We start from the raw sequence: 15,634 nt of genomic DNA on the forward strand, positions 1-15,634 counted from the left end.
ATATTTAATAAGTGACTTTGTTCCTAAAGCTTGAGGGCTCACTTGAACAAGAGAAGAAAGTGAGGATGGATCTAGAAAGGGCAAAACGCAAACTGGAAGGGGATTTGAAGCTGACCCAAGAGAGTGTCATGGACTTGGAGAATGATAAGCTGCAGATGGAAGAAAAGCTAAAAAAGTAAGAGATTGATTCTGTTGTACAAAATAAAGCAGCACAGTTACCACTGCCATTTCAGAGCCTTCAGGTGTGTCATCCTGCTCTGATGGTGGCTAAAAGGAAATTCCAGGGGGGAGAGAGTGTGTAGGCAAGGAGGAAGGGAAAATCACTCTTACTTGTGCACGGTATACCTGAAACATTAGAATTCATTACGCTTTTCAGCATTTAAGGAAAAAATAAATATTTGTGTTTTTCATTGCTTAGAGGAGAAAGCTGGAGGAAGTCTCCAAAAAGTTGTTCATCCTAACTAGCTATGACAGTATTGTTGAAAGATCTGATTCTGTTAAATATATTTTTCCATTGAGTCTTAAAATAACAATACTTTTGTATGACACAAAGAATCAGAAATATAATTGCACAAATGCATGCAGAGTCTTCACTTGGAAACCGCTGCTCAGAGGAAGATGTGTTTTCATGCAAATCGCAATACATGAGGATTGGATTCATTTTTAGATATGTTAGAAGTTCTATTGAACAACTCTTTAAAAATTGCAAAAGCCTAACTTGAAGCTACAGGGAAAATTATCACAGTGGGATTTTCCTTTCTGTGGCAGGAAAGAATTTGAAATGAGCCAGCTGAATTCCAAGATAGAAGATGAACAAGCTATAGTGATGCAGCTGCAGAAGAAGATCAAGGAGCTTCAGGTTAGCTTGCTTCTTTCTCACTTATCTTAGGATGAGTTCCTCTTTGTGCCTCATCGAAGGGCTTTGCAGAGACTTTTCATGGCTAGCTGCAGCTCGACTTTGAGACCCAAAGCGGTGCAATTCCATAGCTTCCCAGACTGATCCCTTTTCCCCTCAGGATGCGCTCTACAGTGGTTCTTTCCCAGCAGCAGGACATACGACCACAGAATGCTAGTGGTTTCAGGCAAAGCAGAAAGGCTCTGGTGTTTTGTTTTAAGCAAATAATATTGTTCCAAACCATGGAACTGAGGGTGGATGCTGAGGAGGAGTTCAGCAGTGATAAGCATGGATTTGAAATTTGGGGAAGGGCTCAAACGCACAGGAAATTTTCAACAGAGATGAAAAGGCCAAACAAAGTCAGCACAGTCCAAACAAAATGTCTTGACCCAAAATATCAGGTCTACTTTTTTGTAAATAAAGAAAATTTGCATAACTTGGACATGAAGCATAGATTGATCAAAATAACTTTTTCATTAAAAAGATTGCTCCCAATGAATATTCATTATTAGTGCAATTCTACACACTGTTGTATTTGAAATCCTGTCTTAACACTCCTAGAGAGAAGTTACTCCAGTCACAGAGCTCTTAAAATGGGAACAGAGAGTCCCCTTCAATGACAATTTGTTGTTGCTCCTTCTACTATCAAGTAACTTCTCTCATGTACTTCAGCTGAATGTCAAGTACATGAGTATAAGGTCAGTGCACTTGACCTAAATGTCTTGAACTAGGGCTTGTAGAGCAATCTACTGTGAGAAGGATGTGACTCATCATCCTTACTCTAGCTCATGATCTGATTTACTAGCACAAATGGGCAAGTCCTTTAACTGCTGTGCTTCCACCTGTGTAGTGAAGTGTGGGCTGGCAGGGGGTTTAACAATTTTTAAGGTGCTTCATGGTCTTCTGATGGGAATCATCATGAAGGTGAGTCAAAGGTGCTCATGTCTTTTTGGTAGGCTCGTATAGAAGAACTAGAAGAGGAGCTGGAAGCAGAAAGAGCTGCTCGAGCCAAGGTGGAAAAGCAGAGGTCAGATTTGGCCCGAGAGCTGGAGGAATTAAGTGAGCGACTTGAGGAGGCTGGGGGAGCCACAGCTGCCCAGCTGGAGATGAACAAGAAACGTGAGGCGGAGTTCCTGAAGCTGCGGCGGGACCTCGAGGAGGCCACGCTGCACTATGAAGCCACGGCCGCCACCCTGAGGAAGAAGCATGCAGACAGTGCGGCTGAGATGGGGGAGCAACTGGACAACCTGCAGCGGGTCAAGCAGAAACTGGAAAAGGAGAAAAGCGAGCTGAAGATGGAAGTGGATGACCTGTCATCCAACATGGAGCAGATGGTCAAGGGAAAAGTAAGGGTCCTGAGGCTTTCTGAACCCCAAAGGCCATGTGTAGCTAAGGCTGGTCTGAGGGTTTCCCAGGACACCTGGTAGGGCTGGAGTGTTTTAGAAGGTGGTGTCTTGCAATCTGAAGGTGCTTATGTGCACAGTGTCCTCCTTCCCCAGCTGACGGTATAACCCATCTTACCTGGAGATGGGATGGCAATTAAGATGGCCTGTCTAAAACACATAGTGCATCCCCAGTTCCAGTCATATTGTTTATTCATACATCTCAGAGCACAAAACTGTGTCACTTAAATTACGCTTCCCCAGGCTGGTGACGACTGGGGTGATGCCATCCAAGGCAGGATATCTCCCATCCTAAGCAGAGTCCTCCCAGGTCCTGCCCCTTGGTTCACAGTTTTGACCCATGTTAGCAATGGGTGCAAAGCAGAGGCTTGCATGACTGCTATGTGTATTTTTACTTCCTAATGGCTGAATTGTGGATTTTGTTTCCCGAGTAGATAGTCTTAGTAGCTTTCAGAGCACTCTAAAGAGTTCTTTCAGTGCAAGTGAAGAAAAGAAATTGCAGTATTTTGAGAGTTAGAAAGCTATCATCAAACTCAATTTATGATAAATGGCAATTAAAGCAGAATCAGTAGAGCGATTTTCACTGGAGATGATTTTCCCATCTAGCAATTATGAGGAGGCTATGCCTGAACTTCATGGGCATGTGATTGCTTTTGAAGTTCTTGCAGAGCCTTTTTACACTGGTGCTTCCATTCAGAATGCAGTTCAGGGAAAACAACTGGTGAAGGTGGTCTGATGGGGAGTCCCCTGACCTGGGGCTGTGGACACAGGGCAACTATTCCCTGCTTTACTGCTGTGGTATTTGTGTCTTTGCTGTCTGCCATTTCTCTGAAAGGCAAATCAAAAAAAAGGATACATTTGGAAGGCTGCAGCTTCCAAATGGTTGCCTGGAAGCTACAGCATGCTTTGTCTTTTCTCCTGATTCCCTTTAGGCCAATGCAGAGAAACTTTGTCGCACTTACGAAGACCATCTGAATGAGGCAAAAATAAAACTGGAGGAAATGACTCGCCTCACGAATGACCTCACTACTCAGAAGACAAAACTCCAGAGTGAGAATGGTATGTGCATGTTCAGCCCAGATAGACTGTTTCCCAGTAACTTATCAGGCGTGTCTCAGCACTGCATTGGTGAGATGTATTATGCAATGGCGTCTGCTCTGAAGGTGGCTGGATTAGGATGGCTGAATGGAGCAGCAGCTTTGTGTCTTTTGACACTCCTGTCTTCAATATTCTTATAACCTTGGTGGGGGGACCTTGTCTCGGACTGGCTTTTAAAAAAAAAACAACTATAAACATATTTACCAGCATACTGTGACACCATTTCATGAGCTGAAATGGATGTGCTGGCTAGGTACCCAGTTTCAGGAACAAGGACATGTATGTCTATCTTGCAATGCTAGAGAGAAGATGAAGGAGTTGGCATACTGCTGCTGTCTGTGTGAATACCATCTTCCTCAGCGTGACCTTGGACGTTGCGCTCTAGAAGATGCTCCCATCTGACCAAAAATACCTCATATCCTCTAAGTGCTTGCTACCTTATTAGCCAGAGTAGTACTATTTAACCTCTGCATCTTCATCAGATACCACTGGTCTGTGTATTTTCAAAGACATATTTTTCATTTCCTGTGTGTTTTCTTGTTAGTTCTACGCACTCCTATAAGTCTGCAGTTTCCACCCTGCAGTGACGCCCTTCTTGTGATAAATGAAGTTTTCCTTACGTATCCCTCTGCTCTGTATGCTGGTTGTTGTGAGGTTCTCAGGGTGCTTTGCAGCCCTCTGAAAAGAAGTCTGTAGAAAAGCAATGTGAAGTAGTGAAGAAAAGTATAAACAAAACCAGCTACAACTGCATGTGAAAATAAGCATCAGTCTAGTCTGATCCGTGAGCTGAACTAAAATTGAAAATCAAGGTATTGGCAGTACAAAAACAACCAAAACCAAACCAAACTGAAACACAAAACCCGCCAAAAAAACCCCCAAACAAACACCTAAGGAAAACTGTCCTGGTGAAGTGTCTGATGGTTACAACTTTGGAAGAAGGTTCACAAAAGGTCAGCCACAATCACCATTAGTTCTTTTCCTCAGCAGAATTGGACAGATGGGACTTTGATTTTGGTTGGGACTTTGCCATTTCATCATCTTACTTTATTTTTTGTTAAATCCTGTGGCAGGTGAATTCATAAGACAACTTGAAGAGAAGGAGTCACTGATAAGTCAGCTGTCCCGGGGGAAAACATCATTTACACAACAGATTGACGAACTTAGGAGACAGCTAGAAGAGGAAACCAAGGTAATGCTTTGACTGTGTTCCATTCATTGAAATGGAATGGGGAAAACTGTTCATGTTCATTTGTAGCCTGGATAAAAGCTGAAATGAGACAAAGGAGTGAGAAGTCTTCCTAGTAATTGTACTGATATAAGTTCCTGCCCCTGACTGAGGCAAGTCACAAGAGAAGAGTTTAGGAAAATAATCAGCATCCATAATTGTTAAGTAAAACTTACCCAGTAGGATAGCCAAAATCTCAGATCTCGCATCTTAAAAGTTTGGATGCTTCTCCAAAGGTGTTAAATTATCTTCAGTCTTGATAGCTTCCTCAGCATGTCACCAGTTCGGGAGGACTTCAAACACTTCTTACCTCATTTGACCTGCACTGTCAAGGCCAGGGGTGAAAAGAAAAAAAGGCTTAAGCCTCCATTTGAATTTTTAGGGGCTGTTTTTGGGGGTTTTGCTTTAGGTAACCCTGTAATACTGTGACCTTTCTATCCCTGCAGTCCAAAAATGCCCTGGCTCATGCCCTGCAAGCAGCCAGGCATGACTGTGATCTCTTGCGGGAGCAGTATGAGGAGGAGCAAGAAGCCAAGGCAGAGCTGCAGCGGGCTCTCTCCAAGGGAAATGCAGAAGTGGCACAGTGGAGAACAAAGTATGAGACTGATGCCATTCAGAGAACTGAGGAACTGGAAGATGCCAAGTAAGTGGGTTACACGGGCTTCATCGTGCCCTTGGCTGGCGGGACTGTGCTCCCTGGGACTGGTTGTAGTGCTAAGGAAATAGGGCAACCTGACTGGAAAAATCCCTCTGGCTCATTGCTGTCATTTGTGGCTGTCCTTCTGTTCTTTCCATTACTTGAGCAGGTCAGTGTTTCTGTTGAGTCCTTGTCCATGGGCTGGTGGATGTGGATACTGGGGTTTATTTAAGAACTAACAAGATTAGATTACCCTACTTGGTTATCCCTCACACTCACTTGCTTTGCCCTGGCCCAGTGCTATGTTCCCTCAGTCTTGACTTCCCTTCCCAGCCGGGAGATGATGGCTGCCCTGGGAAGGTAGGGCAGAAAGTCATGTTGGCTCATGCTGTGCAGCCACTCCCAGTTACCAGTCTCTGGATTTACTGGGCAAGGTCTCTGAGCATCTCTAGCATCTGACCCCATGCATCTCTGATCTGCAGGATCTTCCCCCACTGCCAGTATATTTTCTCCATCTAGCATCTTCACATTCTTCTTTCTGGGCCCTCCTTTCTTTCCAGGACCTCTTCTTGCCAGGACTCCCAGCCCCCTGTTTTCCCCATCTAAATATCCTATGAACAAAAGGCCAAGGTGTGACCAGCCTCCTTGTTGGTGGCTCTGTCTCATATATCTTAACTGGAGGAAAATGAAACCTTCATTTAGACTAGGTCTTATCAAAATTTACAAGCAGCCCATGCTGGTTACAGCTAGCAAGTAGCAAGCTGCTGCTTGAGTGTTCAAAAGTTCAATTTCAAATATTCACACACATGCACAAAACTATCTGCCACATATCAGCATTCATAATTTGTTTGTCTATCATAGTCCCTTCTCTCTAGAGGCTTGATTTCCCCCGCCCTTCCCCTTTCCCCTCCAATTTTCCCTTTCAAAACTGATTTCTTGAGATACCGCTTTGGTCCCAGTTTTTGTGGATAACATGGCAGTGGTGGCACTCGGTCATTTCACTGTCTCTTCCCACCTGGTAGGAAGAAGCTTGCCGCTCGCCTGCAGGAAGCTGAGGAAGCAATCGAGGCAGCCAATGCCAAGTGCTCTTCTCTGGAAAAGACGAAGCACAGGCTGCAGAACGAGCTGGAAGACATGATGATTGACCTGGAGAAGGCCAACTCGGCAGCTGCCTCCCTGGACAAGAAGCAGCGTGGGTTTGACAAGATCATCAATGACTGGAAGCAGAAGTATGAAGAGTCACAGGCTGAGCTGGAGGCTTCCCAGAAGGAGGCCCGTGGCCTCAGCACCGAGCTCTTCAAGCTGAAGAATGCTTATGAGGAGACTCTGGACCATCTGGAGACATTGAAAAGGGAAAACAAGAACCTCCAAGGTAGGCTTCATTCAGGCCCCGCATCCAGTGCGAAAGCCGTACCAGCGGACAGCTGGAGGGATGCAGGTGCCCCACAGCAGCTGTGGGGAAAGGCGTTTATGTCATCCGTGAGACTAGCTTTCCAATGTGTTTGGAGACACTGACTGATGCTGGCAGTGAAGGTTTTGAACGTGGAAGTTGGTATTGCCAGAGGAGAGCAGGCTTGCCTTTGCTCACCTGTCAATGAAGCCCACTGGCAGAGGTGCCAGTCTCGGCGGAGGAACAAGAAAGATGACAGAAGTGCAGCGGATGAAGCCTACGCAGGTCCCAAAGCAGAGCACAGTGTTGCTAGCCTGCAGATCACAGATAAAAACTAAACCACTATAACCACTTCAAAAAGCGTTTACAAGAAAAGTCTGTGCCTTCAGGTTGGCCGGGTAAAAAAAGTTGCTGTAATTGAAAGTAAGGCAGCGCTTGTGTAGAGATGAGCCCTTGAGGTAGCGGTTTGAGGCACGGGTCCTGTATCCATGCTCCATGAATTGCAGGCTGCTCGGGACACTCTGATCACTAAATCCATCCATCCTTTTTTGTTTCAGAGGAGATTTCTGATCTGACCAATCAGATTAGTGAAGGAAACAAGACCCTCCATGAAGTAGAAAAAATCAAGAAACAGGTTGAACAAGAGAAGTCAGAAGTTCAGCTGGCTCTGGAAGAGGCAGAGGTAAGGAAAGAAAGCTCAGAGGAAGAGGAAAGGGTGTCTTTATCACAATTTTCATTCCTTTTTCCTCTTGGCAACACAGCCAATGTGTTGATTGTTAACAAGGGCGACCTCTCTGCACCCAGCTCCTCCGGCCTTGCTAGCCAGTGTTTTCAAGAGTGACTGGTGACTTTCAGAGATGTCAGTTTTAAGTCAACAGTGGAGACTCTTTCAAATGAGGTGCCTTGTAGGTTTGGGGTTTTTTTGTTGTTGGGGGTTCCCCCCCCCCTTTCAGGAAGCTCAAAATCTTCTGCCTACCTCCTGAAAATCCAGTCCTTGCTCACTTTGGCACAGAATATTTCAGTCTTTCAGGAAACAGGAACTCCTGAGAATTATGGTCTTATACTATTTTATCAGATATTTCTAGTGTCTGGTTTCCAACAGCAAATTCACCATTTCCTGTTTTTGAGAATAAGAAAACAAACCTCCTGCTGACTTTAAATTTATTAAGGTCTCAGTTATTGTGTTGGGTACTGCAGCCTGCTTAAAAAAAATGGTAGCAGTCTTAGAAACCAAATGAAAACAGGCCATTTAGAAAATCTTTGACTCCCAATAGGAGTTTGGTAAAGGCATTTAGCACCACTGCATTCATTTCTACAGTGATAAGTATGCACGTACTCAAGAGGGATGCCTTATCCTAGTTTCCTGAAACAAACCAACAACACGGAACAAGCCAACTGGAAATCCTGGTTACTCACTTAGAGGGCCCGGTTGTCAGGTTTTTTTGAAAGTTTGGTGCATTGCAAAGCTAAAAATGTGTGTAGGTGTTGCTGGCTAGAAGTAATACAGCACATAGCAAGGGATTTTTAGTGAAGGTTACATTTCTTTTGAATTGTGCTCTAAATAATATCTACTAAAATGAACATCACCCAGTGACAGGGATCCGTTAGAACCTTAAATGCTGTGCAACTTCTTTTGTCTGTTACAGGATGCTTTATACTTTGCAGGGATTTTGCAGCCAAACAAACAGGTGTCGTGATCAGAGCAGAGGAAAGAGCATGCCTTTCTTCCACAGCTCTGAGATGTGGAGAGTGATTATATGCTCTGTCAATAAACTTCTCTTGCTAGAAAGAATACATCCGTTCTTGAGGGATCTAAGGGGCACACTTTACTTTCCTGGACTGTGTGGAATGGCTTCCTAAAGCTCAGTGATATTAGGAACTAACAAAAGTAAAGTGGTGATGTATCTTATTTTAATTGTGAAAGAAACGGTTTAATGCAGATTTTCTCCCTTCCTTGTGAGTTTGGGTCTCTGGCAGTCACCACTGGTGACACGGTACTCCTGCGTGCTGTTCCCATTAATATGTTGTGGCTCCTTGGCATGAAGTGTGTGTTCGACTGACCTGTAGCTGCTGCATGACGGCCAGAGATTAGCAAGGATTTTGTACAGCTCTGTCTTCAGAACCTCCATTCTGTTTCCATCATCTCCTGTGGGAAGCATAGCTAAGCCTATGCAATTCTGCCTTTCAGAGAGCACTTCCAAAATGTATGATGTTCAGTTCTGTGCTTTCCTTCCCTGTTTGATGCGAGCAGTAAGGAGACAGAATGCCACTGAGCCTGGTTTATGCAAGACCTGGAAGTCAGAGGCCCTGTTATTTCACTATGGGCTGTTGTCAGCTTAGTTCTTGGCTTCGATAGATAAGAGAAATGTAAGAATAAAGACATAGGAACAAATCTCCCTTGTTTCATAGACTTGTCTTCATGCTAATTGGAAAGATCAGACAGAGTATTTTTGCATTTTGTCATATAGAGCTGATGTCTGTTATTTCTCTCCTTGAAGTCATATTCCCTAATAAGACTGTATAATTGGGAGGCTTTCAACACTTCACGATTTGGAGAGATCTTTGTGAGCTGGGGGATGTGTGGGCCCCTTCACCCTTCCAACAACAATCTTGCTTTAGCTTTTGCCTATCCCTTACAAGCCCGTGAATTTCCGGAGGGTGTCTGTACAGGGGTGTGGAGCGGGGAACGTCTATTGATATCAAAACCACACAGGCAGGGCCTAAGGTTTTGGGGGTTTTTTGTGAGCCATGGCCTGTTTGACAATTTGTCCTCTGAGGAGCTTGCTGCTCAGTTTTCCAGCTGCCAAGTTGCATTAGAAGGCAAATAAAGTCATTGTTTTGCCATGTAAGCTGCTCATGTCCTTGCCTAGAGAGAGAGGTAGGGAGGAAACAGTGCTATTGGGAATGGGAAGAAAAGTGTGAAGGGATCATCTTTGTGCAGCAGTTTGTGGTTTTAAAAAAAATAGCAACTCCTGGTCTTGGTGTTTACTATTTCAGGGAGCTTTGGAGCATGAAGAAAGTAAGACCCTTCGTTTTCAGCTTGAACTTTCTCAGCTTAAAGCAGAGCTTGAAAGAAAACTGACAGAAAAAGAGGAAGAAATGGAAAATATAAGGTAACGTACAGGAAGCAGCATGGGTTTTTAAGGGGAAAATCTCAAAAGACCAGAAACAGTCTCAAGACCTAAGCGAGTCAAATGCACCACAGGTAGTTATGCCAGCCCAAGCAGATACAGTTCATACCAGAACCCAAACCAGCTCAGATTATTTGCGAAAGAGAAGTCCTACCACATTACCATTTCTTAGTTCAGATATTCCTGTCAGTTCAGTCTCTGCCAGCATACACAGAAGCCCATCACACATACCACATAGCAGCCGTAACACAATTGACTGGCACAACCAAAGTCGCAGCAGACCAAGGGCTGCTAAGTCCGTATGTTTACAGTACGGAGACAAGTAGGTCTAGAGAGTTGTCTTCTCCTAATCCTCTAGGATGGCTGCCTCCCAGGGGGAACCACAGGTGAAATCAGGAGTACTACCTCAGTGGTACTCAAACCTATGTTAACTGAAGGCAATCTTTACCTCTGCATTTAGTTGATTTATGCTGTTATAGCTACACTGATTGTAGGAGGATGTGAGGAGCTTGCCATTACGTGTACAGCATTTGGGTAAGCAGTGAGAATTGCAGAGGTAGAGAAAATACGAATATAAAAGGAAAGGAGCTTGCAGGTGAAAGGGATAAAGAGAGAAAATGGAAAGCAGTTAGGTGACAGAAGGATGATGTCTTTTGTCTCTCCTCTCCCCCTCAGCACTAACTCTAGTCTGAAGAGTTACACTCTTAAAATGATGCTATGCTGGGGCAGATTTTCAACAATGTGTATGCAATCCTTCAGAAAACTCTGGCCTTGAATTAGTCAGTGTTGCAATGCTATTAATCCAAGAACCATGTCATTGTTTGTTGGTAGGCTAAAGGGTAGGGAAGGGGAAGTCCAAGGCCCACCTTGGCCAGTGTAGGTACAAGGATTGGTATGTTAATCGTTTCAAAAACAAATAATGTTTCAGCCCTTTCAGGTACAATCTTCTGATCGTCCTGCAGATGTCTGGATTACAGAGATCTCAGGACAAGCTATCCTAACCAATGTTTTATGCCTCAGCTTTGTTATGAGTGTTTTGCTGCTGAGCTCTTCAGCAGACGTGCTGTGTTGTTCCCCGGGAGTCTAGGGCACAGTTCAGTATCTTGCTGAAGCAATAAGGCCCTCAAGGTTTTCCTTGTTGACTCAATGATTTCCCAGAACTCCTACACTTTCAGCAAAACTTGGCCAGCAGTGAGATAAATATTTCCCTGTGTGAGTCATATTCTGTGCTTTGATTACCTTCTGGTTGTAAGAGAGTAAAACTTTCAGCATAGGACTTGAGTGTTACAGAGTCAAGAAAACTAAGGACCTGTCTGTATCTGTTTTGCAATCTTTAAAGTGACACTAAGCTGCCTTTCACAGGGGGACCAGGCTGTTAATTAGGGTGGGCTTAATCTCTTCTAACTTTAGATGTCCATAACACAGATTTCTATTCCTGAATTATTCCCCTTATAATTGTGCATAAGAAATGTGTTTCAACATCTACTTTAAGACACAATAAATTGTAGCTTACACACGCCATTCACTATGAAGAGCACCTAGAGTAATGAGCTTAGAATGTAGCTGCCTACCTTCAGTTTGATTAACCCCTTCCAGTAATGCCTTCATAAAAAGGCTGAGATGTAAAACATCCCAGTGAATGATTTAGTAAATATCTTGGTAAGTGACTGCTAAGCTTGAAGTGCTTCTTGTTAGGTTCAAACCTGTACTTGCTTGAGTTTACAAGAGACCTGAGAGAACTCCTTGCTCCAATATTGCCAAAGGAAATGTGGGAGAAGGATGCTATAGGTGCTTACAGATCAGGGGTTAGCTGAGGGTGTGAAGCACACCAGCCAGTTAGACAGCAGTGAGGCACTAGAAACCTGTGCTATGTATGTCATTCAGAAATATACTTCTATTTCTGGAAATGGGACACTTCCAGAAAGTGGAGTACCATTGCATGTAGTTCGACGTTCCTGTGCAGAGAGGAAAATGACTCCATTCACCTTTCACATCCTTTTCAGGAGAAATCAGCAACGTGCCATAGATTCACTGCAGTCTACCCTTGATTCTGAAGCCCGGAGCAGAAATGAGGCCATCCGGCTCAAGAAAAAGATGGAAGGAGACCTCAACGAGATGGAAATCCAGCTCAGCCATGCTAACAGGCATGCTGCAGAAGCAACAAAGTCAGCACGTGTCTTGCAGACACAAATAAAGGTACTCCAAGAGCTGCTGGTCCCAAGCACCCAATGGTAGGTGCGAGCTAGGTTTCATTAGCACAGAGCAAAACAGCAATGGTGATGATAATTAAGAGAGAAACTACTCCCAAGGATGTGCAGGGAAAGCCCTTAGTGCTCACATCTGGTGTAAGAGAATACTGAAATATGGATTTCTTCCAAGACTTGCATACAAGCTGGATGAGATCCAGTCATAAAACCCTTGCTGGCTACAACCTCCTGCAGGGGCAGAAGGCTACAGCATGAGGAACTGCAAATCTATGATTTTCTTGTGAGCTTGCAAGTCCTTTAAATGTGGAGAGCAAGTCAGTTGGCTGGAGTACAGGAAGCGTGTGTATATTCAGCTTTGTGGTTTGCTTCAACATATGGAATAGCTTAAAAAAAAAAAAAAAAAGTGCTTTGCTAAGACACTTCTTAAGTCACCACCTCTCCCATGCCTAAGCAGCTAGTTCTGCCTTGGGCAGAACTGCGAGCTCTTACAGATTTGAACACACAGGTTTTTCCCCTGTTGCACCACATAACACAGAAGCTGTTCAGCTTACAGTGTGGAGGAAGCCCTTCTTCAATAAAGCAGCACTGAAATTCCTGGGGTGGGCCCCATGGCAACTTCTGCAATCTGAGGTCCTCTTATGTAAGCGCAGTGGCTTGAAATGGAGTTGCACTGGTAAAAAACGATCTGTTTTGTTATAGGAGCTTCAGGTGCAACTGGATGACTCGGGACACGTGAATGAAGATCTGAAGGAGCAGCTGGCGGTCTCTGACAGGAGGAACAATCTTCTCCAGTCAGAGCTGGATGAGCTGAGGGCTTTGCTGGACCAGACAGAAAGAGCAAGGAAGCTGGCAGAGCATGAACTGCTGGAAGCCACTGAACGTGTGAACCTGCTTCACACTCAGGTCGGCTTTTTCTGTGCTTTCTCCCTCTCTGGGTTAAACTGAGTCTTGCCTATTAAGCACTGACAGTGTTTGTCCATGACCATCATAAGTCAGACACACCCTGCCCTCCTTCAAGGGAGAAAATGAGGAGAGGAAGTAAGTCACTCTCTAGATATGCCACCTCACTCCCTTCAAGTTAGCTGGAATTGATGATTCAGCCAACTGCTTTAAACAGTTTCCAGAAAAAGCAATGATGGAAGATAACAAGAGTAAATTTGATTTCTTTCCTTCTTCCATGCTGTAAAACCAGTTTCCTGCTTTAGTTAAGCCATGGCTGGGATGGCGAGGCATTTCTTTGGAGAAGCGACGCAGGTGATGTTTTTGCACAGGTCGCTGATGTTACTCAGCAATGAAGACTGTAGAGGCTGGGTCTAAAAATAGGTGTATTGTGCAGGGCAGGAAACCACCCCGCAGCAAAGTGCACTCTGCCACATCACAGGTCTTCATTAAGATAGGCCTTTGAACTTGGTCATGATGGACACTGCAGTTTTTACAGGGTCATGGAGGGGCATGTCCTGACGTGCCAGCAGTTTTGCTACAAAACCAGATCTTCTTTTCACCAAATAATGGTCAGAACGAAATGAAAATGTGCTACAGGCTGGCAATGTTTTGCATTGTTTCCTCCAGCACATTGATGACAGGAGGCTTCTGTTTTAATCACGTCATTGACTAACTGATTATGGATCTTTAGTTTTCCAGGATCAACTGCCTTATTCATTCTTCTATTTCAGCCTCTGGCTTATTATTTTATCTGAATCAAAAGCTGAATATTTACAGCTTTGAGAGTATTTTTGATATTTCCTCAGTCTGAAGCTAAGCTATGTAGTAAAGGCCAGCCCTTACCACATACCTGGGTCTCCCTTCCCAAATACTGCTGTAATCCAGAAGATGCAAAAATCAGTAAGCCTGATCTCTAATCATCACTTTTCCTCCTTTTCCACTGTTCTTTTGGGGAAAATTTAATAAAAGAACACAAGCCTGATCAATCAAAAGAAGAAGCTGGAGGGTGACATTTCCCAGATGCAGAATGAAGTGGAGGAATCAATCCAGGAGTGCCGGAACGCAGAGGAAAAAGCCAAAAAAGCAATCACAGATGTAAGTAGGCTGGCTCCTGCTCACTTCTTTTCAGTACTTCAATATCTTCGGAGAACCAAGAAAGTATTTCCCAAGTTGCCATTTCTGTGCTTGTTACAAAGCACTCTACAATTATCTGGAGATAACTGATGAAACTACAAAAAAAAAACCAGGCTAGAGGTAAAAAGAGAGGAAGGACTTCTTCCTGATGTTTTGGGTTTGGTTTTGGTTGTTTTGTTGGGCTTCTTTTTGCCCCAGGAATGCAGTTTCCACCGATCCTCAAAGTTTCAGGTCATGTCACCTTTGAATCGGGTAAATCATACACCTGCATAAGCTAAACCAATTCAGACTCAACTAGTGCTAACTGGTCTCCTGGTGTACATAGAATCTGATGTGAGAAACAAAATTACTCAATCCCAAACAGGGTATCCTAGATCTAGGTGCCTACTCGAAAAACAGGAGGACTAAGATCCCAGGAGGAGACACGGAATACATTCGTCCTCTAGGGAAGACATAATTTGGGCAGGTATAGTTTAATTTCCCACAGACTTGGAGAAATCCATGTCTTCAGAGTTCAGCTGATGTATTGCATCGTACCAACAGATAAAATGAAAGCTAGGACTGGAGGTTTCTGTGAGTTATGTGTCTGCAGCGCCTGGACAAAGCTATTCCTGTACCATGGTCTTTACTGCTTCTCAGCTGACAGCACTATTACTGCCTGCCAGAGAGAAGATGCTGATTGTCCTTGATTCAGCTCCAGCCTGGATTGCAATGACTGCTGTCTTCTGATGACTGCTCAGTGATGGGTACAAAATCTGTAAATGGCTCTTGGTGGCAGGCACAAACATCAAAGCGGGAATTTACTAATTGGCACCCTTGTTACCTGTCTTACAGAACAGCCAGAGACTATGTAAGATGTTGAGACTGAGCTTTCTATCCCAGCACAGACTGCAGAAAGTGCTCTGCTGTTACAACAACTCAGGCAGCTCTTGTCTATGGCTGTGCGGGGAAATTTGTCTGCCATTTGTTTTAAGCTACTACCTTTCAAGAGCTTCAAACACCAAAATTAGATTTTGAATAAGTTCTATGTAAAACGTCTGTAGTGAATGGCACAGGCTTACTTGTAGGCTTTATAAATGAGGACATGATATAGCACAGATACTTAAAAAAAAAAAAAAAAAAAAGGGGGTGTGGGGGTGTCCAAAATCACAGCATTAGAATCAGGAGGAAAAAAAGGCCTCCAAAGCTATTCTGTCCTTGCATTTTCTCTGTCCAGGCAAGATATACACACACACAAGATATTCTCTGGAGCTTTGGGTGCAGTGAAATGATCCAAATAGGGGATAATCCAAGACCAATCTTCCATTATTTCTTCTGAGACATAATCCAATAGCATAAGAGAGCTGCTGTAAAATGTGGTTGTTTTTCAGGCAGCAATGATGGCTGAGGAGCTTAAAAAGGAGCAGGATACTAGTGCTCACTTAGAGAGAATGAAGAAGAACATGGAGCAAACCATTAAAGACCTCCAGAAGCGACTGGATGAAGCAGAACAAATAGCCCTGAAAGGTGGCAAGAAGCAGATCCAGAAACTGGAATCCAGGGTAAGTTTGTGATCCAGCTTCAGACCACTGT

General features: G+C 44.0%; 1 protein-coding gene across 2 annotated transcripts in view; it reads left to right on the plus strand.

Annotated features, from left to right (window-relative positions):
• Window positions 1-15,634, plus strand: part of MYH15 (myosin, heavy chain 15) — a 46,067-nt gene that overhangs the window by 25,985 nt on the left and 4,448 nt on the right. For both annotated transcript variants that reach the window (XM_010567309.1, XM_010567310.1), the window contains 13 exons: window positions 30-175; window positions 769-859; window positions 1,852-2,241; window positions 3,231-3,357; window positions 4,467-4,585; window positions 5,068-5,264; window positions 6,281-6,630; window positions 7,206-7,330; window positions 9,646-9,761; window positions 11,783-11,975; window positions 12,686-12,889; window positions 13,898-14,023; window positions 15,433-15,603. In XM_010567309.1, the coding sequence (XP_010565611.1) occupies window positions 30-175; window positions 769-859; window positions 1,852-2,241; window positions 3,231-3,357; window positions 4,467-4,585; window positions 5,068-5,264; window positions 6,281-6,630; window positions 7,206-7,330; window positions 9,646-9,761; window positions 11,783-11,975; window positions 12,686-12,889; window positions 13,898-14,023; window positions 15,433-15,603 (2,355 nt within the window). The remainder of the gene's footprint in view (window positions 1-29; window positions 176-768; window positions 860-1,851; window positions 2,242-3,230; window positions 3,358-4,466; window positions 4,586-5,067; window positions 5,265-6,280; window positions 6,631-7,205; window positions 7,331-9,645; window positions 9,762-11,782; window positions 11,976-12,685; window positions 12,890-13,897; window positions 14,024-15,432; window positions 15,604-15,634) is intronic.

The sequence above is a fragment of the Haliaeetus leucocephalus genome, unplaced genomic scaffold, assembly GCF_000737465.1.
Source record: "Haliaeetus leucocephalus isolate CR32 unplaced genomic scaffold, Haliaeetus_leucocephalus-4.0 Scaffold228, whole genome shotgun sequence".
In the NCBI taxonomy this organism is placed as follows: Eukaryota; Metazoa; Chordata; class Aves; order Accipitriformes; family Accipitridae; genus Haliaeetus; species Haliaeetus leucocephalus.